Raw genomic sequence first — 25418 nt, forward strand, 5'->3', positions numbered from 1 at the left:
GGCTCAACCAGAAACGTCGTGGGTATTGTTCTTTTCTGTGCGGTCGTCGTAGGGGCTAGTGTCTCAGCGAACGGGGTCAATGTATGGAGAGAATTTTGAGAGGCCCGAATCTTTTTGATCGTTACAGTTTAGAGTGGGAGGTGAGTGTGAGGCTGTTACTCGAGAGGTGTAGCTCAAAGTGGGAAGTTGCAGAAGTGTTTTCAAGCCCAGTGCGGCGAAGCCGTGAAGCCGCCCCCCGTCCGATCACCGGGCATATCGCAGGGGGGCGCAATGCCAAGACCAAACCATATCCTTTTCCGCTTTGGGTCGCTTCTCGCCGCATGCTTTCGAACAAAAACGAATTTTATCTCGATTCATACACCCATTAGTCTCCGGACGGTATGTTTGGTTGAATCCGAGCCAGCTTCCGTCTACCGTAAGACCAGAAAGCCCTGCCTCCGGAGTTCTCCTACAGCATGGTCGATGGATATACCCAGCTTCGTCAATACTTCGGACAGCAAAGAGCCGGAGAAAATGGGAGAAGAGGGTTCCCATTGAAGAGATGACAATCATAATGGCTCGTCCATCTATATTATAACAGCATGTCACATCTCCTCGTCAGTAGTCATTTCCGCACCAACCAACAGGCGCTGTGGTCCATTCCTTCAATGATCATTTCCACCCTCATCCATCTGCGATGGACAACCAAGACAAAAACAACCATCATGATGATGATGCGGAAGCAAGCACAAGCCTGGCTTGACCTCTCTCCGGTGGGTCAACTCTATTTCATGTTAGCTCTAATATATTCATCAAGGCAAATCCATCTGGACTTACTCAATGGCGGTGACATCTGGGGCCTTCTTGATATCAGTTTTGTTGCCAGGACTGATGAGAATGAATTGGCGACCAATGCTCTGCCGTGCTCCCTCGATCAATAAATTGACACTGATGGATCGGTTGACGGCATCCATAAATACATCGAATTCGTCCAGACATCGTACCGGCGCCCCCATCGCGTCCCAAATGGCGAGCAACAAACAAATCTGAGAAAATGACTTCTCCCCACCTGACAAAGTTCGCGCACTTCGTCCTGATCCATCACGCCTCGTAATGTCTGGCTCCACTTTAATTTCCATCGACTTGTTGTGGTGATCCAGAATGAGTCGTCCGCGAAAATTTCTCTCACTGAGCATGTACATGAATGTGGCCTTCGAACTCTGCGAAATGTGATGTCGAAACTTTTTCCATCGGTATCTTCGCTGTACCATGGTCTCAATGAGCTGGTTTTGCAAGTTTTCTAAACCCTGCATTTCCTGCTTGGCATTCTCGTATGCTTTCGACCATCGTGCCGCTTCTACGGCGATCTGCTCCCGGTCGCCAATCCGATCATGATATCGGTGATAATCTTTCATGAGTCTCTGATACTTCTTTTCCAGGCTTTCATAGGTTTCTCCAGGAGGAATGTTGACCCGCTCGGAGACCTGGCGTGCTTGTTCAACAAATGTCGCGACCTTTTCGGTCATCTCATTCATCTTGCGTTCCAGTGAGCCCCGGTCGCCTTTGGCGTCGTCAATTCGAGCAATCGCGGCATTCTTTTCTCCCAAGTCGTGGGCTCGTTTCTTCCCGGCTTTCTGTGCCGCTGCTTGGGCCTTGTCGGCCGCTGCCTGGGCCTCGGCGATGCGTTCATCCAGTTCCGTTAACCGTCGAGTCACTTCCCGAAGTTTTTCCTTGAGGGCATCGAACGCGTTCACCGAGTCTTGGTAAGAGTTCTCGTGCACGGATTTTTGCTCTTCCGCCTCCTCCAACGATTGGCGCAAGACTTCAAGGTTTCCTCCCTCGACATTGTCCTCGTTGATGGCGTCATTCAGACGGTCCACCTCGTCCTCGGCTTGTTGGACCGCAATTCGCAATTCTCTTGAATCTCGGGTGTGACGGACCAGAGTCTGATTGGCCTTCTCATGTCGGTCGCGAGCGCGGCGGAATTCCTCTTCGGTCCGACGTAGCTGAGCCTTTGCGTCTGTAACTGCTTCTTCCTGCCGGCGGATTGACTCGTCAATGTTGGTCTTCATTCTGGGGCTGCCCTGGAAATCGTGGACGGGATCTTGCGCAGCTTGGCCATGTCGATAAGACAATACAGCCCCCCTCAGCCGACTCGACGGGCTGAAGCAGTAGCATCTCTTGACATTTCGTAATGGCGGTCCGCCCGAGTAGAGGGTGTCTGAAGCCACCGTCATGTCGGGGATCAGGATGCTCTGCTCAATCGCATGGGAGATCACGAGTTGTTTCTTTACCGCTTCATTGTCAATCTCCAAGACACTTAAGACGGTGTCAAACTGGGGGTCCGGTGTATTTGACTCGATGTCGATCGGCTGACTGTTGACAATAAACACCGGTACTGGGCAATTTGTTCGCCGCATAATGTTGCTCAGAAGATTCTCGTCTCTCTTGCTGGTCACAATGAATGAGTTCAGTGTATTGCCGAAGGATTTTTCCAGAATCGAAGACCATTCGGGCTTGAGTAGCTTCAGATGTTTTCCAAGAGGGCCAATGGGTCGGCTGTGAAAGCCTGTTTCCTGACTCAGGGCTTTGAGGAGAGATGGCATATGGGGGTGGTAAGCCAAGTCCTGTGAGTTGCGGTTTCGTATCAACTGGCTGAGGTTCTGTTCATGTTGTTTGACTCTCTGTTCCTGAGCAATTCTTGCCCCATCCGCTTTGTCTTGGAGATTTTTCGTCCTCGCAATATCCTCGAGCACATTTTCCTTTTGGCGATTATGTTCCTGCTCATCCACTTTGGCCTGATTCAAAACTTCTTTAGCGTCGTGAAGAGCACCGATACGTCTTGCGGCACCGCCTCCATCGCGCTCGGCTAGTCTCTGTTCTTCTTGGACGATAGCTTCCTTCTTGGCTTGAATTGACTTATCAGCATCTTTCAATGCGGTGCGGATGGTGCGTTGCTCAGCCTGAGCATCCAACACATCCTTTTTGATGCCGGCATGTTGCTCCTTCCACTCATTTTTCTCAGCTTGAATCCGTTGGACATTTGCTTGTGCGTCCTGAAAAGCGTCAATAGCCGCGGAATTAAGTCTGTCTGACTCCTGAAATCGGTGATCGAGGTGGACAACTTGAACCTCCGCATCTGCTATCTTCGCATCTGCCTCTTGGATTTCCCGGGCATAATCGTCTCGAATGGCCTCTTGAGTCGCAACTTGGGCCCACGCGAGTTGCCGTCGATAGTCGCGAAGTTTATCGAGCATGCTGTCATACTTCTGGGACAGTTCCAGCTTGTTCTTTGCACTTTCGTGCTTCTTCTTCAGGTCATCGAGGTCTGGCTCCTTGGAGTTGATTTTGGCGTGGATGTTTTCCATTTGCTCTTCAATGATCCTGTAGTCTTGGTCCAGCTGTTCGAGTTGCACACCCTTCATAAACAGTTTGTATTTCTCTTTGGGGCTAGAACTCGCAATGAATTGTCGAGCCTGATCCTGGGAGAGTACGGTCATCGGATTATCAATTTGAAGAACCATGTGATCACAAATTTCTTCCAGATCAGACTTTCTCGTCGAAATGACTCGCCCTTTCTCCGATTTGAGCTTAAAGCCGCTACTACCAGCGCGAGAAAAATGGCGTTCAACCTGGATAGATTTGCCATATAAGTCGGGCATGTACGCGGCTTCGCCTTGATTCTTGATTTTGCAAATAATGGTCGCATGGTCTTTGCCTTCCTTTATGAAATTTTGCAGGCGTGCTCCTCGATTTGTGGCGGATGCTTTCCCTCCAAGACACAAAACAATAGCAGTAAGGATGGCGCTCTTGCCACTGCCGTTCTTGCCGCATATGAAATTGATCAATGGACCCAGTTTGTAATCTGCATCCTCATGACACATGAAATTCTTCAATTCGACAGCCTCTAAGATGCCATACAGCGCAGGCTCATTGTTCTCATTTCTGCTGGCTCGTTTTCTGGCTTCAGCAGCCTGGGTAGCCGCAAGGAAGGCCGCTTCGTCATCTTCGTCGGAATCATATTCGGAGGGTGGAGTGCTCGCATTGTCGCCGTCATCTGAATCACTGGAGATATTGTGATGAATCGAAGATTCGTCACTCGTTCGTCTTCTTTTATTCTGCAGTCTTGTTAGCACTGCGTGGAATTCTCACCGTGTTGACGCCTTACGGATGAGCTGTGAGAAGACGTTCGGCTCCCCTGACCTAGATCAATATCAGAGTCGTCATCGACATCAGACGGGGCCGATCGCTTTGGTGGCGCCATGATGGCGTTGCACTCGAGGATACTGCCGTCAATAAAGTACAACGGGCAAGGTTGTGAAGGACAGTTGGAGCCTGAATTAATCCGTTACCGTGTAACCGACTGCAAGCGCGTTTCAGTCGCGTTACTTATGTAAAGTAGTGACGTGGCTTATCAGTTGCGGGGAGCGGTCCTCTCTGTTCTGTCTGCCCCTGGAACGTGCGCTGATGCACGCAGACTCTCGGCAAACCCGAACCCTTTCCGGCCTAATGAACTATCGCGACGTACATGGCGGGTTCTGATACTGACCCCCTGGCGTCGATTATATAAGAAAGGCATTTTCTTTCCAGAAACGCAAAATTACGAATAAATATACATGTAAACGGCACAGAGTACAAGACCACAAGCGCACAAGCACTTGCTATAAAAATGGAATCCGGACCGACGGTCGAGTTTGAGATAACTCGTCAAAAACGCTTGTTTAGGCGTGAAAGTATCGTCTTGAAGTTGAAGTTCGAGGACAGTAACGATGCTGCTGCTAATTGCTGTCGGGCTTACAGGCTAAGAAGGAACGGCAGCGAAATCTTCATTCCTCTACCAACGAGTGAAAAAGCGACCTCCGCGGATGGCGAATTCTCTCTTGAATTTAAAAAGCCAAAAAATATTAAGCTTTGGGTACGAAGTTCTACAAGGAACCAATTGCTCGACAATGGCAATATAAAGCTGCGGATTCCATTCAAATTACCAGCTAGGAGCTTCATAGCAAACGCGCAGAGAGGTGATATCGCAAGTCCAAACCGCCAAGCCATCCTGTCAGAAGCAAGCACGTAATCAGAGGAGGCAGTGCTGACAAAGGCATAGATCTCTGGTCCTTGAAATGAATACAGCGGAGCACGTGACACCAGGGTAATGATCGCAGGGTTACACGTGGAGGAAGAGTTCTGCAACTCGCTGGTCTACCAATAATAACGGACTTGCGTCGGGTTCCGAGAAGGCTTGGCGCTGGCTCCTTAGGCTCACATTGTGACGGCACGGCACGGAGGCGGTATGGAGGATGCTCCAAAGCTCTATGGATTGCACTATAGGAGAAGACTAAGCGAGAGAGCCAGAAGGGAGAGTCTTGCGGGCGAGAACAGTGCTATATACATGCAAGGAGAGCACCGGGACGAGGCTGCACTAGCACTAATCCAGTGGCTGCCTGGGATTACCTATATGGCTTAACGGTGCCTGAGGTGGCGTTCTAGAGGCTTTGGACCAAGTCCGCGACACACATAGGAGCATAGGAAAAGCATGATCTCGGAAGGTCAATCATTATAATAACCATTACAACAGTCAGGGTGGTTGAGTGATTGTACCTTCAGAATTTGAAGATCCCATACTAAGGAATTTTACCAGGTTGTCCGCCTGTGCAGGGGATAAGGCGGTAACAGTCGAGAGCCAAGTTGAGTTATGGCTCGCACGTCACCGATCACTTACACTCCACCGTACTCGGCTTTGTCCTCGGCCGTTCCCGATCTGTTATGTACCGTAAAGCCATGCATGTGATCAGAGCATACTGCCTGTTGATTGGCAATGAGAAGAAGCTATGCTTGACTCTATATAGCCTAGTTTTAAGCCACTGTGGGCCAAAAATGTGGGCCCAAATATTTTTTGAGTGTGTATAAAACGCCTGTACGTCTTGTGCCTAGAACTAGATGTTAGCTGGAATACGTTGATTGAATCCTCGCCCTAGAACCCTCACACCTTGGGTTCTGGGTATGAGAAGAAAGTCACAACAATATTGTGTAGCTGCGAGAAAAGCAACATCACAAAAACAAACGAAGTGGGTTCAAGAGTACTCTGGTGACCGGCTTCCCCAGCAAACTCTCCTCGAGATTTTGTCCTAGCAGGAGTAGGCAGCTCAGGACAAGTCCAGTCTTCTTCTTCTTTTTCTATTCATAGACTGTCCCAGCCGCCATCAGGCAGCTATGCAGCAGTTCGACTATAAATACAGGTGTTTCCCCCATCTTGCTTCCGGAAATCGAGCTGTCCTGTTACGACCGCCTCCTCCTTCTGCTCTGATATTGGTTTCACCTCTACTAATAGCCTTCATAGTTGTCCTGTGTCTATGCTCTTGTTAGGCCTTTCCTGGCCCTCCTCGACTTCTGTCTGACAATATTCACTCGTCTACGCTTACGAATATTGAAGTACTGTGGATGGGACTGCTCGGAATTGCTCTAGAAGTCCCGTCCTTAACATCATCTTTGCTGATTGGACTGCCATTGACGAGCTACAGAGAATACGCTTGATGTCGACGCATGGAGTTTTGCCTGCCCACATTCGTTGTCGTTCCTCGCACCTAGGCTTCGACTGAGCGAGACTAGACGAGCTCGGTTAAAACCGTAGCTCGTCTCGTCTCGCCATCGGATCCAGTCTGTGGACCATGTGCCCTTCGCCCCCCGGGGTCTCTCGGATCAACTATTTTCCGGGATTACGTGCCCCCGGGGGGGCACCCTTCTAACTCGACGTGATCCGTGGATTGGATCCGATGAAATCCCCCTTTTTCACGGATTAACCTTTTTCCGAAGTCGTCGCCCATCGGATCCAGTCTACGGACCACCCAACCCTCGACGGATTAAATATCTTCCGTCATCGGACCCAATCCGAGGACCATGTGCCCCTCGGGGGTGCCTTCTACTCGACGTGGTTCATGGATTAAATTCGATGAAATCCCCCTCGTCGCCCATCGGATCCAGTCTATGGAGCACCCAACCCTTAACGGATTAGCCATTTTCCGGAACCATGTGCTCCCCTCAACCCCGGGTTGGGGGGGCGGCAGCCTTCCATTCGATATCGATATGGTCCATGGATTGAATCCGATAAAATCCCCCCTTCGACCATCGGATCCAGTCTGTGGACCACCCTGACAGGCTCGATTGATCATACTTGATATGATCCACGCATTAGATCCGATAAATTCCCCCGTCACCCATCGGATCCAGTCTTCTTCTTCTTCTTCTTCTTCTATTCATAGACTGTCCCAGCCGCCCTAATGGCAGCTATGCAGCAGTTCGACTATAAATACAGGTGCTTTCCCCGTCTTGCTTCCAGTTGTCAAGCCGTCCTGGTCAGACTGCTTCCCCCTTCTGCTCCACGTAGTCGCACCTCTATTCATCGTCCTTATGGTAGTTCTGTATCTATGTACTTGTCAGGCCCTTCCCGGCCCTCCTCTGCTTCTGTGTAACCAAATTCACTCGTCTGCGCCGGTGTATTGCGGTGTCGTGGACGTGACCGCCTGGACTTAATCCACGGTCCCCGTCTAGTTCTTTGTTCTGTCTGTTTGTACGTCTATCGCTGAGCTGCCTGAGCGGTTGGCTGCCCTGTGCAATAGTCGCTTGTTTGGGACGCGCTGCATGAAGTGCCGATGTGACCGTGGTGGAAGTACTTGAAGTGTTTGAGACGTGCTCGTTGATGTTTCCCGGTCAATGCTTACTCTCGACAATCGAGACACCATCAGCGACCGGACGCGTCGCCACTGCGTCCTTCGCATTGATGGGGTGCCGAGATGTCGGCCAGCTGTGCAAGTGGCAGTATGTAACGTGTCTTGAAGATCTGTTCTGAGCTATAAGTGGTGTTGGTAGTAATAGCGTGATTCGATATGGTGATTTCCTGAAGTGTGTGTTCGTCTCTGTCTGGTGTGATTGTTCTGTGTGGTGGACCATCTCTTTCCCTTCAACTCCGCCTCTTCGCAGTGTACTTTTCAATCTCCGATGCCGTAAACTGTGGTCGGGCAGGAAGACAGAGTACCGAGATCCATCTTCCGTCTATGGGCGTACATGAAAGAGGCGCCACCCTCTTCCCGCGTACTGGGGGCTGTGATGTTGGGTGTTTCGTGAGGCTTGGAGGGTAATTTTCGACGTGTCGACGCGTCGTTGATGGAGGAGATGGATGTACTTGAAGATATGTTCTGTGCTGTGGGTGGTCGCAGTAATGTCGTGTTGATTATGTGTCTCTTATTGACTCCGCCTCTTCGTCGCGTATTCTTCACACTCTGACACCGTAAACTGCGGTCGGGCAGGAAAACGGAGGACCCGAATCCGTTCTCCATCGTGGGCGTACATGAAAGGGGCGCCACTCCCTTCCCGCGTACTGGGACTGTAATGTTAGGTGTTTCGTGAGGTGCAGAGGGTGATTTTCGGGACTTCGACGCGTCGTTCATGAGAGGATCACCGCGTCGTTGAGCTCCTCCTGGCACTCAGAGACAGCTCGACTATTTCTCTGAGAGTTCCCAGCGGACACCACGTGGAGGTGGGAGCTCGTCGTCCGCCTACGAGCCATCTCGAGTGTGATCAGTAAGAGCTCGTCTTAGGTGGTCCACAGATTGGATCCGATGAAATACCACGACCCATCGGATCTAATCCATGGACCACGTCGACATCGAGGCTCGTCCGTTAACGCTCGGTTACGAACCATCTCGAGTGTGACTAGTAGAGCTTGTCTGAGGTGGTCCATAGACTGGATCCGATGCGTGGATTATCTCGATATCGAGGATATCGAGTAGGGTGCCCCCCCCCCGGCACTGTGATTTCCTGGGCTACAGATGCAGTATCACGTGCCAAAAAGTGCTGGCATGACTCGAATTCATCGAGCCAAGCCACTGTAGCCACTTATATCGTTTGATAATTGAAGCCCCAATTATCACAGCACATAGGCCCCCAGGGCACGTGATCCCGGAAAATTGTTAATCCGTTGAAGGTCGGGCGGTCCATAGACTGGATCCGATGGGCGAGGATTTCATCGGATCCAATCCATGGATCACATCGAGTTGGGAGGGTGCCCCCCTGGGGGGTTGGGCACGTGATCACGGAAAAAGGTTAATCCGTTGGGGGTTGAGCGATCTCTAGACTGGATCCGATGGGCGCCCGGGAGGAGCACGTGATCCCGGAAAATGGTTAATCCGATGGGCGACGAGGGGGGGGATTTCATCGGATCCAATCCATGGATCACGTCGAGTTGGGAGGGCGCCCCCGCGGGGGTCAGCACGTGATCCCGGAAAATAGTTACGTGATTGGCCGGCTCGCCACTCTTGGCGTCGCCGCACAACGCCAAGCCCTAACCGGGCGATTCCAAAATTAAAAAAATAAAAAATTCAAGTTTATATTTTATTCCGCCAGAAACTGCTTCAAAATTGACACCAAATCGTGGTTGACCTATCAAGGACGTAACCGAGTGGTAAAACACTCGGCTTGCAGTCGAACCGATAGAATTGAGGGGCCTTACTAGTGTTCGATCATAGGTAAGGTAAGAGGGTTGTCCGGCCTAGCTTTCTAGGTGCCCTAGATGGGTAAACGTAATGCTCCAGCCAGTGATTGTTGATGATGTCGTCTTGTTCATACCGTTGGGAGGGTCACTGATTCAAACTCTCTTCTACAGTTGAACTTGTGTGGCTGAAGCTTTCACTGGCTGCGGCGCCCCATCTATGAGTTTCGTCAGAGATGGACCTTAGGAGGGGGCCCTTTCGGTATTTTCGCCACAAGTCCTATATCGCCAGTATAGCGATATAGATGGAAAATCGCGCGAGCTATAATCCATTTCACAGATCCAGTATATTTGGATCTGTGAAATGGCTCCCGGTGGGTGGGCCGTCCAGGTAAACTACTTGAACATAGCAGCTGTCAATGTTGAGTGCGCGGTGGGTTTGATGGCCCTCTTTTCACCTCCTCTTTTAATCATTGCTTCATTGGCGACAGTATTAAGGTTCAGAGACTCTAAGACTGGCCGTTTCTTCTTCTTGAATTGCACCACTGCCGCCGCCGACTCTAACTTTTCATTTGTGACGTAGGCTCTCTTTCGTTTTGTTTTAGCTGGCTGTGTGAGAATCCTGGAATCACCCTGAGGACTTGATGGCTGAGTCTCCTCTGCCAGCACAGAGGGTTGAGTCAACATCGCTGAATCGTTTAATTGCGCCAAGGCTGAACGTGTTCCCAGTACAGCCAACGGTTCTTGAGACGCGGATATCGAACTTAACTCTGATGATTCTGTCTCAATGCCAATCGTCTGTGATATTCGCAATCGTGAAGGGGTGTTTATGGTAGTCGGTCGAGCTGTTGACAGAGTTGTAATATCCTTTTTTGGTCGCCCAACCGGACGAGTACTGCCACCTTGCTGACTGGCAGTAGATTTTGATGTTGAAGCTCGATTCTGGTTCGATGGCGCTATTAGTCCCTTGCTTCTCAGAAAGTCCCTTTTCTGATCTGCTTGATGTAAATTCCTCCATCACGCTCTATCCTGAATCACCTGAACAATGTCACTACCATACTTCTCACACCAGGTCCACTCAGGAATAACAGCTCGAAGAAGAGTGACGTTCTCGATATAATACCCCACAGAACTGATTCTCTTAATAATATCCTTCGGCATTATTACCTCAAACCCACTTACTCTGGCACCAGGAATAGTATGAAGAATATTCTTACTTGTCTCCTCGGCCCATAAAACCAGCGCTTTCTGAACCTCATACCTTATCGGCGTATGAACGCGAGGTGGGGGAAAGACATATATGGTTGCTCCTTCCATCTTTCTGTCTGTTGATCTCCTTCGGGAGTTGGTTCCTCTTTCGCAGTATATATCCTCATTCGACAATGTGGATGACAGAACATACAGCAGCGACTTTCCTGAGGTCTGTACTTAATTCCCCCAGCCTCGAATGATGCCCATAGTGACTGACGAAAACATTGATGAATATTCAGAAGGTTGCGAATCTCAGGAGTGATCTTTTGAGTAGGCTTTATTCGTTGTGTTGTGGATCGCTTCTCAGTCGATGAATCTGTAGAGCGACTATTAATGGAAAGTTGAGTGGTCGGCAGAAACCAGGCGAAATGTGCCTCAGCCCTTGAATCTCGACCAGCTCGACCAAGACGTTGCATTAAGGTGTCGATATTATCCTCAAGATCCCATTGAATACAGACAATCACGTTAGGAAAGTCCATTCCAATCCCAACAGCATCGGTTGCAAGTAATATTTTAACATTGGAATCTGGATCGAGGAATTGGGTATGTAATTCTCCTTTGGAGAATTCCGATCGTTGACTGATGAACCCGTAAAGTCTCCTGGTCATTCGCATTCGCAACGATGAGGTTCATGGTGATGATGGTCTGGACCATCGATACATACTTCGTTTAACAAAATGAATCCAGCAATGTGCGGACAGTCAGTCAACATTTCTCTCGAATACCCTATCCTTGCAACAATTCGTTTTCAACGCTGCTTGATAACACCATGTCGCAACAGGGCGGGAATCGCCTGTCTTTCTGTCCATTCCGTACACTTGACCATTGGAGGTTTCATTTCACCTTGTTTGTAAAATGATCCATCTGGCTTCATCTGCTCCGTTCTGTGGGTAGCCGGATTGAACTTCTTCTGCCTCGGTGGTGGAGGCTGCTGTCGGCACGTTTGATCAAATACACCGGGATAATTGGTTGTCTCCACCACACCAAGTAGCTCTTTGTTATGGAAGGTCTGGGAGTCTTCAGGTCGTTTGCCTGATTTAGACTGGTACTGCATGCCCGAAACGAGGTCTCCGGTAACGTGATGGATAATGCCATCACCATTGGGTTTTGTTCGAACGAAGAGGACGGTGTGGTATCGTGGGCTTGGCATGTCGGGATCGGCCATGGCAAGCTTGTATCTAACTTTGTAGACTTCGAAAACCATTTTCTGTTATCTTTTGACTGTTGGCCACTAGATGTTGTGCAGGATTGATGTGTAGTGAGAACAATATGAGCGTCGACAGCTCGACGTGGCCATCATATAGATTATGATAAGCGCCAGGCAATGAGATTAAGGATTTCTCGCATCTTTGTTGGCGCTTAGTCTATTGCATTCCTGGCCATTTGAGGCAGGGGGTAGAATGTGAGTAGTCGCGCGCTAACAGAGTTCTGTCTCGCAAGAGTCTCAGCCAGGGTGCGTGAAGCTCTGTCAGACGTCTGATATTGTGCTGTCTGTGAGTTGCATCCCTGAAACACAGCGCTTCAAAACCATAGATCTTGATGGATCAGCCTCAGCATGGCTGCCTCCGCGGCGCGTACAGGAATGAAGGCCTCTGACCTGTTTGGCCAGTCATCTTCGTCCCATCGGAAGCTCAAAAATGCAGCAGCATACTCCCAGTAGCTGGGATACCAACCAGCAATTTCCCAGTCAATAATCGTTATTCGAAAAGCCTTGCCCTGCATCGTATCTTCTTGTGTTATGTCGACAATGATGTTCTTTTGCTGCACATCTGAATGGCAGAAGGTAGGTGAATGATCATCAAGCGCTGGGGCTATATGTCTCTCGAAGAATTCCGCCAAGTGTGGATACTTTCCATTTAACGCTGAATTCGCTCGCGATCTTTTCGCCAGGCCAAGGATCATCTCACGTCCATGATTAAACGGGCCAGTAATCGCTGGGTCGTCATTTGCGTCCCAAAATAAATGATAAGGGATCGGCCCTCGATGGATACTACCAAAGAATCCTGGTGATGGCAAAGAGTGAAGTGATTCAAAAATATCTCGCAGTTTGTTGACAATTTGGGTTTTGTCTGAATCTCCTAGTGTTGGCCATAATTCGTTAAGTGGTATACCAGGTACGAGGTCCATAACCATGAAAAGATCGGAGTTAGCACCGTCTCCACGCCACATCGCATAGAGCTTCGGAGCAGGGATACGAGGGGCAAATCTCTCGAGGAAAAGTAGATTTTCTCCCTCTAGCTGACTTAAGTACTTCCCATATTTTATCGCATACGGACCGATCACAGCCACCTTCTGATCTGCGGAAGGTTCATTCCCGTGAATGATGTTTGCGCAATCGCGAATCTGATCTTCGCATGGTAAGGGAGCAGGTAGGCTCTTCGAGTCCTTTCTGAATGGGATTTCAACTTTGCATTCCATCTGAACCTCAGACTATGGGCCTTAGATAGAAATTCGTATTCGTTGACAAAATGATCGCAGCGGTCGGTTGAGCATGAGATGGATAGGTCGCAGGAGAGCTTGGTAAGAAACAGACAAGAAATCTCTGAAGCGGTACTGCACCACATCAATTCTTTGCTTTTGGCTTGGCGCGCACGTGCCTCAACCAGAACAGGGTGAGCTGGCCCAGCCGGCCCTGAGCCGAAATTGAGCCGGGCGCGAGCCGGCCTGAGCAAAAGCGGCGTGAGGTCACGTGGGGCAGGAGGGAGACGGGTGTGATATGTGGCGACGCCAAGGCTTGTAAAGCCTCAAAGGCCGCATCGAGACTGTCCCATTTGATGAGTCGACCGTCGTCGTCACGCGTTGGTGGAGCGGGGATTTCAAGAATTCGTTCTGTGGTGTCCTCGTCTGAGGAGCTGAAGGACAGATCTGAGTCCGAATAATCTACGAGACGGATAGGATTATCCTTCGTCCCGGGAGAGATATCGACCGCGGAGGGGGTTGAATGCTTACTAGAGGCCTGGGAGCCTCTGGCAGAGAAGAATTCGTCACCGGAAGATGCGTTGCTATTAACCTCGGGCGTGGCTGGACGAAAGTCTGTAAATTGTGCCATGATATCAAACTGGGTTCCGCGGGTAGGAAGAGCACTAAAAGGTACTTAATCCGGGGAAGTTTTTAGGGGGTTTTGGCCGTGATTTCAAGTACAGGATAGCAGCACGAATATACGTTGAACGGAAGACGCGTCTTCGACACGATTGAAAAACATTCTGATCTCGCTAAACCTACCTTGCGGGAACGTCTCTACAGCAACAGCCTTGTCTATGACGTTGTTGAGTGTACGGAATAAGGATATATGGCCAAAAACGGTTTAGCGCGAGTGTACGGAATAGTCAGAGGGGGTGTACTAATTAATAGGCCCCGTGAGGAATGGCAAGGACTGAAGCCTTGCTGTCTTGCTACTTGTGACTACCCAAGTTTATATAGCACAATGTGGTCCTGGCCCCAACATTCAACCCATATCCTTGGCATTCCATCGAGAATTACCCATGACTGCGGCTGTCCTAACGTCCGGGTCGAAGTAGAGTCCGGAAGAAGATACAAAACTGTTAGAACTTCTAGTGAATGACAGGAGCTGGCTAGAAACCTCGCGCACCTTACCTGGAAGGGAGGGAAGTAAGCTGCACTAGGACTATGGGAAGACTCAAAATAGTGGAGATAATGGATTTGTATGTCGAGTCCATTTTCGACGCTGGAGTTATCGAAGCAAAGATTTGGACGCTTACTATTCGCACTCCCAAGAAATCTGCCATAGTCGCGAAGGCTCTGTAAGGTGACGAACCAGCCAATACTGTTATTCCCAGTACCTAGGGTTGCACACTAGACGAGTAAAGTCCTTGACCGGGAAATCCGCCTGCGGTTTAGACGGCCCTCTCCTTTCGGGTATGGTCGCAGGCTAGGCGCGTCGCCGCTTTAATATCTATAAGAACCCCGTCTCCCATCCCATCCCTCTCTTCCTCCTTTCCAACCTGTTTTTTTTCCTACCTCTATCGCTCTGATGCACCCGTCGCCCTTCACCTGACACTGCCTGAATCCTCCCCTACCGCATTAGACCCCCCTTTCTGGATTGTCCCCTCGGGCCCTTTAAAATCTGCCTTGCGTGCGCCTCGATCTTCACAGTCGGCACTTTCGACCCCCTTAAGTCCCCAATTCCTCCATGGCATATTCAACTTTCACCGGCTGCAACGTGCAGGCTCAGCTGACCCCGTCCATTATCTTCACTTCGACTAGGGTCCTAAGGATATCGGCGTCGACAGTCCTTCTTGTACCGCCTTGCGAAGGTGAATCCGAGTGATGAGCTTCTTAGGCGTTTGTTCTAGACTGGCAAAATCCCAGGGAGATCGTCGTCACCGATAACAGCAAAATCGAACATCCCTAGATGCCGTGGTTAACGCTCAACTTCCCTTCTATACTACGCCGTCGATACTCGAACTCTATATCTCGATCTAGTGGAGGAGGACATAGAATGACAGTAAAGCGCAGTGGATCTTTTGGCGCCGGCTGACGCAGCAAGCTGCGTGCCGCATCTGGTGCATTGCTGCCTACGCTGCGCCTCGAACTTGTAACATCGAGGTAGAGCTAAGCCCTCTATTTTTGGCCCTTAGCGGCTCGGGGGAAAGAGCTGCCATTCGGCGGCAGGGGCACGTCAGTACAGTATATTACAGTGGATTCTTAGCTGTACTATTCTCGTTTTGAGCTAAAAGCAGTATAGAGGTTTCCGCAACGGGACTTGAGAACGGCAGTACGAAGTGGGACAGTAGAATTGGCAAGCTTGGACGAGCGCAGATGTTAATTCTCCATTCCAGATGATAATCCCAATAGCGGGTGGGTATGTGTTTGTGAGATTGGCCGTTAGTTTCGAAGAGGACTTGCAGAATCGTCAAAGTTGAATAGTGTCTTGTGGGACAAGGGAAAGCAGGAAGGCCGATGAGGGCAGTGCTGACTGTCTATATAAATGGCACAGTTTTTTCGTTATTCTCGTCAGATCCATTCTTCTACTTTACATCTCTTAAAACAGTGTACCCCAATCATGACGACTTTCACCGCGTATCAACCTCAAGAACATGCACCGTTCTTCGGAAGTTAGACCTTCAGCAAATCTCCCACAGTCGACCATTCTAGCTTAGTGTTGAGCAGACAAAGCTCAGAATCTCCCTAACAGGCGACGCCTATAAGCAATGCGGATGTCGTCGATTTGATGGATTTGACTCCCTCCACCAGGACGCCGCTCGAGAGTATTTTAATAAAGCGGGAAATTTTAGAGCCAATGGGTCATAATCCCGATAAACGCGGCATTCGAGTTGCTAGTGCTCGCAGCACCGGCGCGACCGACAACGATGAAATTGAAGATAGCGAGGAAGGAGACAAAGATGATGATATTGACTATAAAAGCGAAACCACTGACCTTTCATCTCTTCAGGATATCTTTGCGCGAAGCGGAACAGGGTTTAGAGGAAGGGACAACCTCAGCCGCAAGACTCTCGTATCGCTCGCCCCTGTCGACAGGACCAGCAAGGGCCGTTGTCACGAGGGCGATAGTGCCAATCCTATCGCCACGACTGCCGCAGGTGTTCAGCTCGGTGCTAGCCAAGGTGAGTAATGGAGATCCCACGTCGCACGGCGCATACGTGAACGATGCAGACGTACTTTTCTAGACAACCCGATTGTGCTGGACGATGACCAGTCGGTTAACATTCACGACGCCGCCTCCCCTGACGATGAAAAGCCTCCCTTCAAAGTCGCGAGCTGGTCGAATGCCAACGGCCCCTGGCCAACTTTGTCCAGAGGATTTGCCGAGCAAGACACGAACGATGGAAAGAATACTCCAGACAAGCCTAGCGAAGTGCAATACGGACAACTGCGCAGGCGACGGAGAAGAAGGAGCCCCCCGGGGGGTAGCACGTGGTTCCGGAAAATAGTTAATCATGGACCATGTCGAGTAGGAAGACGCCCCCCCTCCGGGGCACATGGTCCACAGACTGGATCCGATGGGAGCTTGTAGGGAAAATATTTAATCCGATGGTGGTGAACCGGAAAATGGTTAATCCGCTGAAGGTGGACCGGGAAATGTTCGATCCGTCAAAGGCGCGGCAAGGGAGTGCCTATGTGCCCACGTGATAACGCCAAGCCATATGCTTACGTGATTGGCCGGCTCGTCGCTCTTGGCGTCGCCGCACAACGCCAAGCCCTAACCAGGCGGATTCTAAAATTAATAAAAAAAAAAAACAAGTTTATATTTTATAATGCCAAAAACTGCTTCAAAATTGACACCAAATCGTGGTTGACCTATCAAGGACGTAACCGAGTGGTAAATCACTCCGCTTGCAGTCGAACCGATAGAATTGAGGGGCCTTACTAGTGTTCGATCATAGGTAAGGTAAGAGGGTTGTCCGGCCTAGCTCTATTGAGTTTCTAGGTGCCCTAGATGGGTAACGTAATGCTCCAGCCAGTGATTGTTGATGTCCACTTGTTGATACTGTTTGGGAGGTTCACTCCCTAAGTTGAACTTGTTTGACTGAAGACTTTCGCTGGTTGTGGCGCCCCATCTATAACCCAGTTATATACTGGCTGTAGGAGGGGTTCGAACCTATTGTGTTTTTTTTATTTTTTCCCCCGAAGTGTCATGGTGCGAACATGTGAATATTGGGAAAGTTAGCCGAAGTAGAACGCTCACCGCCCCCACTCGGCCCCCCCCACGAATAATATGTTCGGATTGCCAATCGTGTCGACGTTATCGAGATCTACTAGATCGGAACACTGTATCGACTTGACACAGCTTCAACCTCTTTCTGTTTCGGTGTCTGCTAACCACACATTCTGCTCTATCTCCATGCTTTGCTGGATAGTATACTGCGGACGCTGGCGAGCACCAACGAGCACTCACCCAAGTCTGCCGCTTCGTCTGCCTTCTTACAAGGTTGTAAATGTTTAGTCTTCCCAGATCTTGCATATACACCACATTAAGAATCCATTGGTCCATTCTTGCAACCCTATCGCGGCACTCAAGCTTTTGGCATCCTGTGACAGCTTTGTCGAGGTAGAAAAATGAAAATCATGGGGAGAGGACTTTGACCCTGACAATCATTGAAGACATCACGGGAACTTTGAAGGCCGGAAACAGTGGCAGCACAGTCTCAGTTATTATTGGCCAATTCCCTCGTCCAGGATCCCACAGCATTCCATGGTAGATTAACTTTCTTCTCCACAACTTTACCACGGGCGTGTCATATCGACTCTCTACTCCCACAGCATTTCATGGCGAATTGACTTTCTTCTCTGAACCACGTCATATCAGCTCTCTACAAGTACTCCCACAGCTTTCCTTGGTCTCGAAAAGGGACTTTATTGGTCAAGAAGTGCCTCAGGGTTTGTAGCGGCCACCGTTCCTCAGTGTTCCGATCTAGTAGTTCTCGATCGCGTCGTCGATGGATCTAGTAGATCCGGATATCATATCCGTCACCGATCAGTGGCGGTGAGTGTGTGAATATCTTCATCGTCGTCGCTGACTGTTGTAACTTGCAAAATGGCTAATAGTCAATCATCTCTTCCCTCCACTGTGTCAGCCAACCCCTCCCCATCTTCCATCAGCTTGGTGTCGCCTCCCTCACTTAATCGCGGCCCAGAGACACTTAACTGGAAGGGCGTCGAATGGATACGGGTTGATCATGCACCAAATAAGAGGAGGGGTGTTGCCCAGTCCCCAATTTGGCAGTGGGGGAGTGATTATATCAATCTTGCGCTGCCGATCCACCATGCCTGGCGCTGTGGATTACTCAGCAAAGAGGCGGAGGTGGAAGAGCATACCGCAAGAAGAAGCTACTTGTCCCGATTAGAGGCGACAGCGAGATCACGATATGATACGATATTCATACGCCCTGTGCGGGCTGAGCCCATAGGGCAGCGAGATCACAAACACCATGGGGGGGGGGGAAGGGCGGAATACCCAATTGGGAATGCCGAGAGCGCGATCGAGTAATTATCTACTAGATCTCGATCGCGTCGACGGCGGCGATCCTTGATCGCGAGCGATCTAGTAGATCGGAACACTGCCGTTCCTTAGCAGCTATCATCCCCTCTCTAACCTGTTGGACTGGAAGGCGCTGGGGGGATGATGGTGTTGAACAATCGGTGACCTATCGTTTGCAATAAACCGACTCGTTCTGCGACTCTCGCTTACTAGGCTGTATTACCATGAATAGGCAACAGCGATGACGTACGCTGTGTAGATAGATACATAGATGGGCTCTATCCTATACTCGTTGGAAGAGCCAGAGCAGTCCTTCAATTCAAGTTGCACGGGAAGTTTGACAGGGTGGTACTTTGAACATTCTGCGGAAGGTTTGCCGACCGACTTGGCTATTGGGCACCGACGAGGGGATCCACTACTGTAACGGCCAAAGAATAATGTCACGGTCGCACCTTCTGCTGTGCCAGGATTTAAGGCTGGCGTTGCAGAAGATAACCTCATCGCCACCAATTCTGATGCTCCGTGGTGACCAATGGGGTCACTACAGACAATATCGACAGTCAAAACCTCCTCCGACGCTTGAACCTATCCAGCAGAACCTCGCGAAAACCCAACCCCTTAAGCCGCATATCTATCGAACAGGTGAGTGGGCCGCGCTTGAAGAAGACGTAGGGGGAAGACTAGAGCGTGGTAAGACTCTTAAAGTCGTCTCTTGGAACATTTACATGCACCGTTTCTGGGCAGAGGAACGAATATCCGCAGCGTTAAAATATCTGAGAAAAGTTTTCGGAGATAAACCCGATTCAACCGTGATCATGCTTCAGGAGGTCCGCAGAGAATCTCTTCGGACCATCTTGGAAGATGCGTGGGTTCAACAGATCTTCATGTTGTCGAACATCAATCCTCCTCAAGATCTTTACTTCGATATTCCTGACGAATCTTTCATCCTGAAGCTCGTGGAATGGAAGTCAGCACCATATTTCACCCTGATGCTGATCTCAAGGGACCTTGGTGTTCTAAACTGTTTTCGTGTCCCATTTGTTACGAACATGGGAAGAGACGCTTTGGTAATTGACATTCCCATAGCGAACAAGGACATGTCTTCTTCGGCAAGGGAGTCTCTTCGTCTCTGTACGACGCATCTGGAATCTCTCCCGGATGACAGGGGCTACCGTCCCAGCCAATTGGCTTTAATCTCAACTCTCCTGAAAGGAGTACCACCGATGAAATACAAGATCGCGGCAGGACTTGTTGGTGGTGATATGAACTCAATCGAAAAGTCAGAACACGAGTTCCACAAGCGGGATGATATTAACTTGAAGGACGTCTGGGAGGACGTTCCGGCGCCACCGGTCCCCCAGTTGAAGCCTTTCCAGAAGGACCTCACTTATGGCAGAGCGAAAGGAAACACCTACTGTTATCAGTCATCGGGCAGGAATCGCTGGATGAAGCGCTTGGACAAATTTTTCTACACCGGCTCACTAGAAACCAGCCCTCTCAGTGAGATTCAAGACGTTGCTGGCAAATTAGGTCGGCTTGGTATAGGTCTGAAAACGGAAGTGGATGCTTGGGAGTGGACAGCCTCACCATGGACCCTTAAAAGAAACAAGGTGTTGAATAAGCCAATCAAGGAGTATTGGCCCTTACATGCCTTCTCGGGCCAACACCTACAGCGGAAAGACCTTGTTCATGTTAAACATGAATGTTGGGTTAGCGATCATTTCGGCATCGCTGTTGGTGTCAAAGTGGTTTAATATCAATGCTTGAGGGCGACACTATGGCATACGCTACTACTGTAAGGTTAACTGTAACAAAAAGGAAGAGATCAAGAATAAGTCCACCGCCCAATCCAGACGGGAAAGCGATAAACAAGGGAAAGAGACCGAGGATGTTAAGCCCCAGTGTGTTTCCACATTAGCTAGCGACTTCCACTCGAGTAAGTTCTATACCGGCGCTGTTAAGCCTCATTCTGGTTCTGACGTGCGGAATCACAGAAAATACAAGCGCCCTTACGCGACATCCGCCGTCGCTGGCTATTGGTGCAGCAGCCCCTCCATATCTATACTCGTTTCTTACGGCTCGAGACAGTGTTTCAAGTCGGGCCTTGTCTAAACGTACGTGCTCAACATCACTCTCCTTCACACATATTGCGTTCATCTGATCAAAGACAAAAAAGATTCGGCGTTTCCGGTTTTCCATGTCATCCAAGAATTGTCCTATCTTTTTCATCGTGTCCAGTTTGGTGATCTCATCCTGTGTCGCCTCGTCGGTAAAGGCAAACAACAATGCTACTCGAAAGATCTGAATGGGATCATTGAGCCAGGCGCGACAATCAGGAATATATATGACATGTTCGCCGAGAGCTGACAGATAACAGACAAGTGCCGCTAGAAGGTATGATTTCCCATAGCCCCTGGTTCCATAGACCCAGAGCGTTGTGTACGTATATTCCTGCCGTATAAACTTAAGCTCACGTAGAAGTTCTGGGAATATCTCTCTCCCCGTATATCGCCAAACTTTTTCTTTGCCAATCGCAAATCGAGCAGGTGTGCACATATTGACGATTGGAAACGGAAGTACATGTACACTCTTGGGATCGGAAAGTAGGGCGACGGCTCCGGGCAGACGAAACTCGGAATAGGAGGTAAGTGTAGAAGCAGAATACCGGCTGCAATACTCAGTATGGAGATCTTTTATTATCTTTTCAATAAGCTTCCTTGTCTGACGGCTATGCTCGGGTATTTCTTCTGGCGGAACCAAGTCTAGTTCTTTATAGCTAGCAGCGTTATCGGTGCTATAGCTATTGTCGTGGTCGAGAAAGTCGTGATCGAGAGGGTCGTAGTGGTAAGGGTCGTGGTCGAGAGGGTCGTGGTGGTAATCGTTCTTCTCTTTATCATCGTTATCAGCACGGTCTTTTTGTTTTTCTTGTGCCTGGTATCTTCTTTTCGACCGCTTGCTGGTGGGTGATTCCGGTGCGACAGATTCATCATCTCTCTTCCTCTTGTCCTTTGGAGATAGAGTGGCCGTGCTCAAGACTTCGTCCCGAAAACGCGTAAGCGATAGACTGGGTCCAGGAGAGATGCCACACTCTTTACGGAAGAAATCGTAACTGGTGTCCAAAAAGACTACACCGTTAATCGCTGCGCTGTGGAAGCTTTTCAGGTCCTCATCTTCGGGAGGGAGGAACTTCTTTGCTGGATCCACTGAAGCACCGTTTGCTTATCCCACATTTTCATCTCCTTAACTGTGGGGATTTCAGGTAGGACCTGAGTCCTTAGCTTAGTCCGTCGAAATTTAGGTGAGGTGGGCAATCGATGAGGGGAAGACATGATGCGACGATCTGGCCACACAAGGACGTTGGATGGCTTTGAAGTGATCGTAATGAATGCGTGAAAACTCTTATGGAACAAATCTTTGACCTCAAGGGGACTTGTGGCTGGTGGAATGGAACAAGAGTAGGAGAAGGTGGCTCTGGCGTTCATAAGGTAGATGATCCTTTGGTGACATTGTGATTTTACGGAGGACTTGTCCTATTTCGAAGGGTCCAGGGGACCGTCAGACTATATACTTTCGAAGCGTGTACGAAGCGTACAACGCTTCCGAAGGTCTTTACAAGCCTTGGCGTCGCCACATATCACATCCTCCCCTATCTAGCCTCGAATGCCCGCATTCGGCCTTGTCAGTTGTAGAAATAATCCCATCTTCGACGTCAGGCTTCGAATGGCTATATATGGAGTAAATATATGGGCGCCGCAATGCAAATGTCCCTTCTCGATTGCTTTCGGTATCATTCCCCTTGCGAAATAGATGGTGCGGGAATGGAGTGACTGGGTGTCGGTGGTATTTTCACATGCCAGCTTCCATAGCGACCAAGTGAAGAAATTCCCATAGGAAAGGTAAGGATTTCGACGGGGGAAGGTGTCGTTGTCGTGTAAACACGGGCCCCTTTTCCAGTGGTTTCTGTTTGTTGTGATTCGAAAGTTCTTCACTGTCGATAAGTATTCCCCTTCCTACTTCTACACTCTTTTCTTCTCTTCTATCGCACATCAGCGATTCTTCTTCTTTGTCCATACCCCTTCGAGATCTTAGCCTTTTCTTCAACTTCGAACGATCTTGCATCATGGTGAGTAGGATTCGAAACGTCGTCGCGGGTTCGACTTGGTAACACAGCTGTATAGTCTGTCCACACGCCTATCGTCCAAGCGCCGGGGCCGGGTGCATTAGCATCGGGTTCGCTGGGTGGCGGTGGAGGCGGTGATGATCCGTCCCGTCGCCCTACGAATTTCCTGCGTGGTTGTCAAATCCCGTCGACAAGCCACTATGAGCGTATTGTGAGACGAATTCGAGAGTTGGCGAGTAATGTGAAAGCGAAGTCAGCATCATTAGCAGTAAGTCGTGTTTTCGATGTTCCCGCAGGGAAGTCGTTCTGACGTGTTTTCGAAGGATTATGGAAGTCGAAACCGGGTGGCCAAAGGTGTGCAGTTCTATGACTGGTCCCGCTGGCAGCAGGAATTGGTGGATGGCATCCTTTTCGAAAATGCAACACCTGGTGTTCGAGAGTTCGAAAACCTTTCCCTCCGACGTCCCTTGGAATATTATGGTGATCGTGATTTCATGAATGAAGTGCAGTTTCTCGGAGCGTTGGGATACACCATGGGTCAAGTCGTCAATAACCCTCCTTGTTCGAAGTGTGAGGCAGGCGTGACAGGTCGCAACCAGACGGAACCCGTCTTCCCAGAGTGCGTTTCGGTCATGGCACGGGATGACATGGATCCTCACAGTACTTCGACACGATGGTTGTTGGCTGGTCATTGCGCAACTTGCGCTCTTCGAGGCCAGAAGTGTTCCCTTCAGCGCGTGCATCGAAATTCGCAAGCATCGTCTCAACGCGGTGCTGTGAAGCGTGAGGTGAAGCAAGATTCTGGTGGTGGTTTCGATACACCGCCGGTCCGCCGGGTGCAGCATGGTTTCGAGGTGCCCGATGATGAAGAGGTACGACATCGTGGCACGAAGGAAGTGGGGTTTGGTGGTCGTCATCGAGGAATTTTCTCGCCTGGAGCTGAAGACCGATATCCTGAGATGATTGTTCGAGGCCCGAGTGGTGAGCCACTGTTCATTCAGATGCCGGACGTGGACTACGGCAATGCTCAGGTTCGAAATGCCATCCTTCAACAATTGGCATACATCAGCGGCCAACTGTTTCGAAATCCAAATGTGAGTCTCAGATCTCCGACAGGATTTCAATGGCAAGCCTCGAGTGAGCCTAACCGTCGTTCTGCTGGTCGGTCCTTCGACCCTGCTCCTGCGTTGACTCCGCCACGACGAGAGTCCGTGTATGAACCGGGTTCGATGGCAGCACAGGCCATGGAGAATATGGAGCGAGAGGCAAGTCAATCGAGAAGTCGTCAAGGAACTACGACTCCAGGTCCTTGGGACATGCGAGACTCGAACGCTGGCTTAGCGTCGAGCCCGATGGCATCCTCTCAGGCATTCGGTGGCCAACGTGTTCAACGGTCCATCGAAAGTGGTGCTCAACATGGTGGTGTTCAACGTGGTGGTTCTCAGCGTGGTGGTTCTCAGCGTGGTGGTTCTCTTCAGTCGCCTCGAGGCCGTGGCAGTTCGACGCACGGTCTTTCTCCTCGAGGGCAGCGAGGTGGTGCTTCATTTTCGAATGACAGTCGAGATTCGTACAATCTGCGAAAGCGTTGATGCATATGGGGTTGGTATCGAATTCGAAGATGATGAGGTTGCAGAATCTGCTTTGGTTCAGATCCTTCATGGATGGGTGAGAGACTTTTCGGCGGTTGGGAGTTCGATGCGGATGTGCATGCAGGACACTTCGAAGATGTAGCCGCGGAGGGGTGAGACCCTGAATGGCACGTCGACTCTTTCTTCCTTAGGTAGAAAATCCCAAAAAGTGTCAGATCACAGATCCTTAATCAGTTTTCGACGTGGATTCGGTCGTAGGAATCTTCCCTCAACATATCGAATATGTTGTGGTGGCTGTTCTTGTGTCTGCATCACTGTCGAGACGGTATTTCCATCCGATTCCCAATCCATTTCTTCGCCTAGTACTTCACCAGATGTATTGTGTTCTGGGTGTATTGGCGTGGTCTCTGCCGTAGCTTCGGTGTCTAAAGATGTAGACGCGGGTGCGTCGGTGTGGGATGATGTTTGCGCCTGGAAATGTGAGCTTCCTTGAGGGTACTCGACATTTGCGCCTTCTATGCCCTGCGTATGTGTCTCTGTTTCGACAGGGTCTTTCGCATGCATCGGCCTCGATGGAGTCATATCGTTTTTCTGTGATTCGTTCTCCTCTCGAGCCTGCTGGTTGGCTACCTCATTGTAGCTTTTCGACATCGTCAGAGGAGTATCGTTATCTCTCTTCCTCAAGATTTCGATAGTGTCCTCTTCGGACGGAGCAGTCGCACTTTCTAAGTGGCGCTCTGGGGTTTCCGAAGCAGTCGAGGCTGTACCGTTTGTCCTTTTCGCTAGCGATGCCTCTGGAGAAGCCGTATTTAGCTTCGATCTGGCGTCTATGGCCATGTGTGAGATATTCTCATCGGTCTGCTTTCCCCTATTCCGACGGCGTCGATTCGTGAGCGTCGTCGCGGCTCCCTGACCCTCCCCTATCTGGATTGAACGATCTCCGGATTGTTCCTGTCGAAGCCATTCGGTTTTCGACATTAGGGACAGGTCGTGGTATGTTGGTGGTAGGTTTTCGAGGTCCAAGACTTCTCGAATCTCTTG

The 25418-nt window shown here is 50.0% G+C and overlaps 9 protein-coding genes across 9 annotated transcripts; 3 read left to right on the forward strand and 6 right to left on the reverse strand.

Moving 5' to 3' along the window:
* Positions 1–812: 812 nt before the first annotated feature.
* Z518_10205 (uncharacterized protein) lies at positions 813–4243 on the reverse strand (the record flags this gene model as incomplete). The annotated part of the gene is made up of 2 exons (XM_013412821.1): positions 813–4097; positions 4148–4243. 2 exons carry the CDS (start codon positions 4241–4243, stop codon positions 813–815), a joined length of 3381 nt encoding a protein of 1126 aa, XP_013268275.1.
* A 7213-nt stretch (positions 4244–11456) lies between these two features.
* Positions 11457–11912, reverse strand: Z518_10206 (uncharacterized protein; the record flags this gene model as incomplete). Its single annotated transcript, XM_013412822.1, has 1 exon — positions 11457–11912. The coding sequence occupies one exon, from the start codon at positions 11910–11912 to the stop codon at positions 11457–11459; it is 456 nt and encodes a 151-aa protein (XP_013268276.1).
* A 317-nt stretch (positions 11913–12229) lies between these two features.
* Positions 12230–13126, reverse strand: Z518_10207 (uncharacterized protein; the record flags this gene model as incomplete). Its single annotated transcript, XM_013412823.1, has 1 exon — positions 12230–13126. The coding sequence occupies one exon, from the start codon at positions 13124–13126 to the stop codon at positions 12230–12232; it is 897 nt and encodes a 298-aa protein (XP_013268277.1).
* A 145-nt stretch (positions 13127–13271) lies between these two features.
* Z518_10208 (uncharacterized protein) lies at positions 13272–13757 on the reverse strand (the record flags this gene model as incomplete). The annotated part of the gene is made up of 1 exon (XM_013412824.1): positions 13272–13757. The coding sequence occupies one exon, from the start codon at positions 13755–13757 to the stop codon at positions 13272–13274; it is 486 nt and encodes a 161-aa protein (XP_013268278.1).
* A 2211-nt stretch (positions 13758–15968) lies between these two features.
* Positions 15969–16703, forward strand: Z518_10209 (uncharacterized protein; the record flags this gene model as incomplete). The annotated part of the gene is made up of 2 exons (XM_013412825.1): positions 15969–16293; positions 16357–16703. 2 exons carry the CDS (start codon positions 15969–15971, stop codon positions 16701–16703), a joined length of 672 nt encoding a protein of 223 aa, XP_013268279.1.
* Positions 16704–19105: 2402 nt separating this feature from the next.
* Positions 19106–20422, forward strand: Z518_10210 (uncharacterized protein; the record flags this gene model as incomplete). Its single annotated transcript, XM_013412826.1, has 1 exon — positions 19106–20422. One exon carries the CDS (start codon positions 19106–19108, stop codon positions 20420–20422), a length of 1317 nt encoding a protein of 438 aa, XP_013268280.1.
* A 160-nt stretch (positions 20423–20582) lies between these two features.
* On the reverse strand, positions 20583–21997 carry Z518_10211 (uncharacterized protein; the record flags this gene model as incomplete). Its single annotated transcript, XM_013412827.1, has 2 exons — positions 20583–21813; positions 21873–21997. 2 exons carry the CDS (start codon positions 21995–21997, stop codon positions 20583–20585), a joined length of 1356 nt encoding a protein of 451 aa, XP_013268281.1.
* Positions 21998–23072: 1075 nt separating this feature from the next.
* Z518_10212 (uncharacterized protein) lies at positions 23073–24377 on the forward strand (the record flags this gene model as incomplete). Its single annotated transcript, XM_013412828.1, has 1 exon — positions 23073–24377. One exon carries the CDS (start codon positions 23073–23075, stop codon positions 24375–24377), a length of 1305 nt encoding a protein of 434 aa, XP_013268282.1.
* A 216-nt stretch (positions 24378–24593) lies between these two features.
* Z518_10213 (uncharacterized protein) lies at positions 24594–25355 on the reverse strand (the record flags this gene model as incomplete). Its single annotated transcript, XM_013412829.1, has 1 exon — positions 24594–25355. The coding sequence occupies one exon, from the start codon at positions 25353–25355 to the stop codon at positions 24594–24596; it is 762 nt and encodes a 253-aa protein (XP_013268283.1).
* Positions 25356–25418: the final 63 nt, after the last annotated feature.

Source organism: Rhinocladiella mackenziei, assembly GCF_000835555.1.
Source record: "Rhinocladiella mackenziei CBS 650.93 unplaced genomic scaffold supercont1.8, whole genome shotgun sequence".
NCBI lineage: Eukaryota > Fungi > Ascomycota > Eurotiomycetes > Chaetothyriales > Herpotrichiellaceae > Rhinocladiella > Rhinocladiella mackenziei.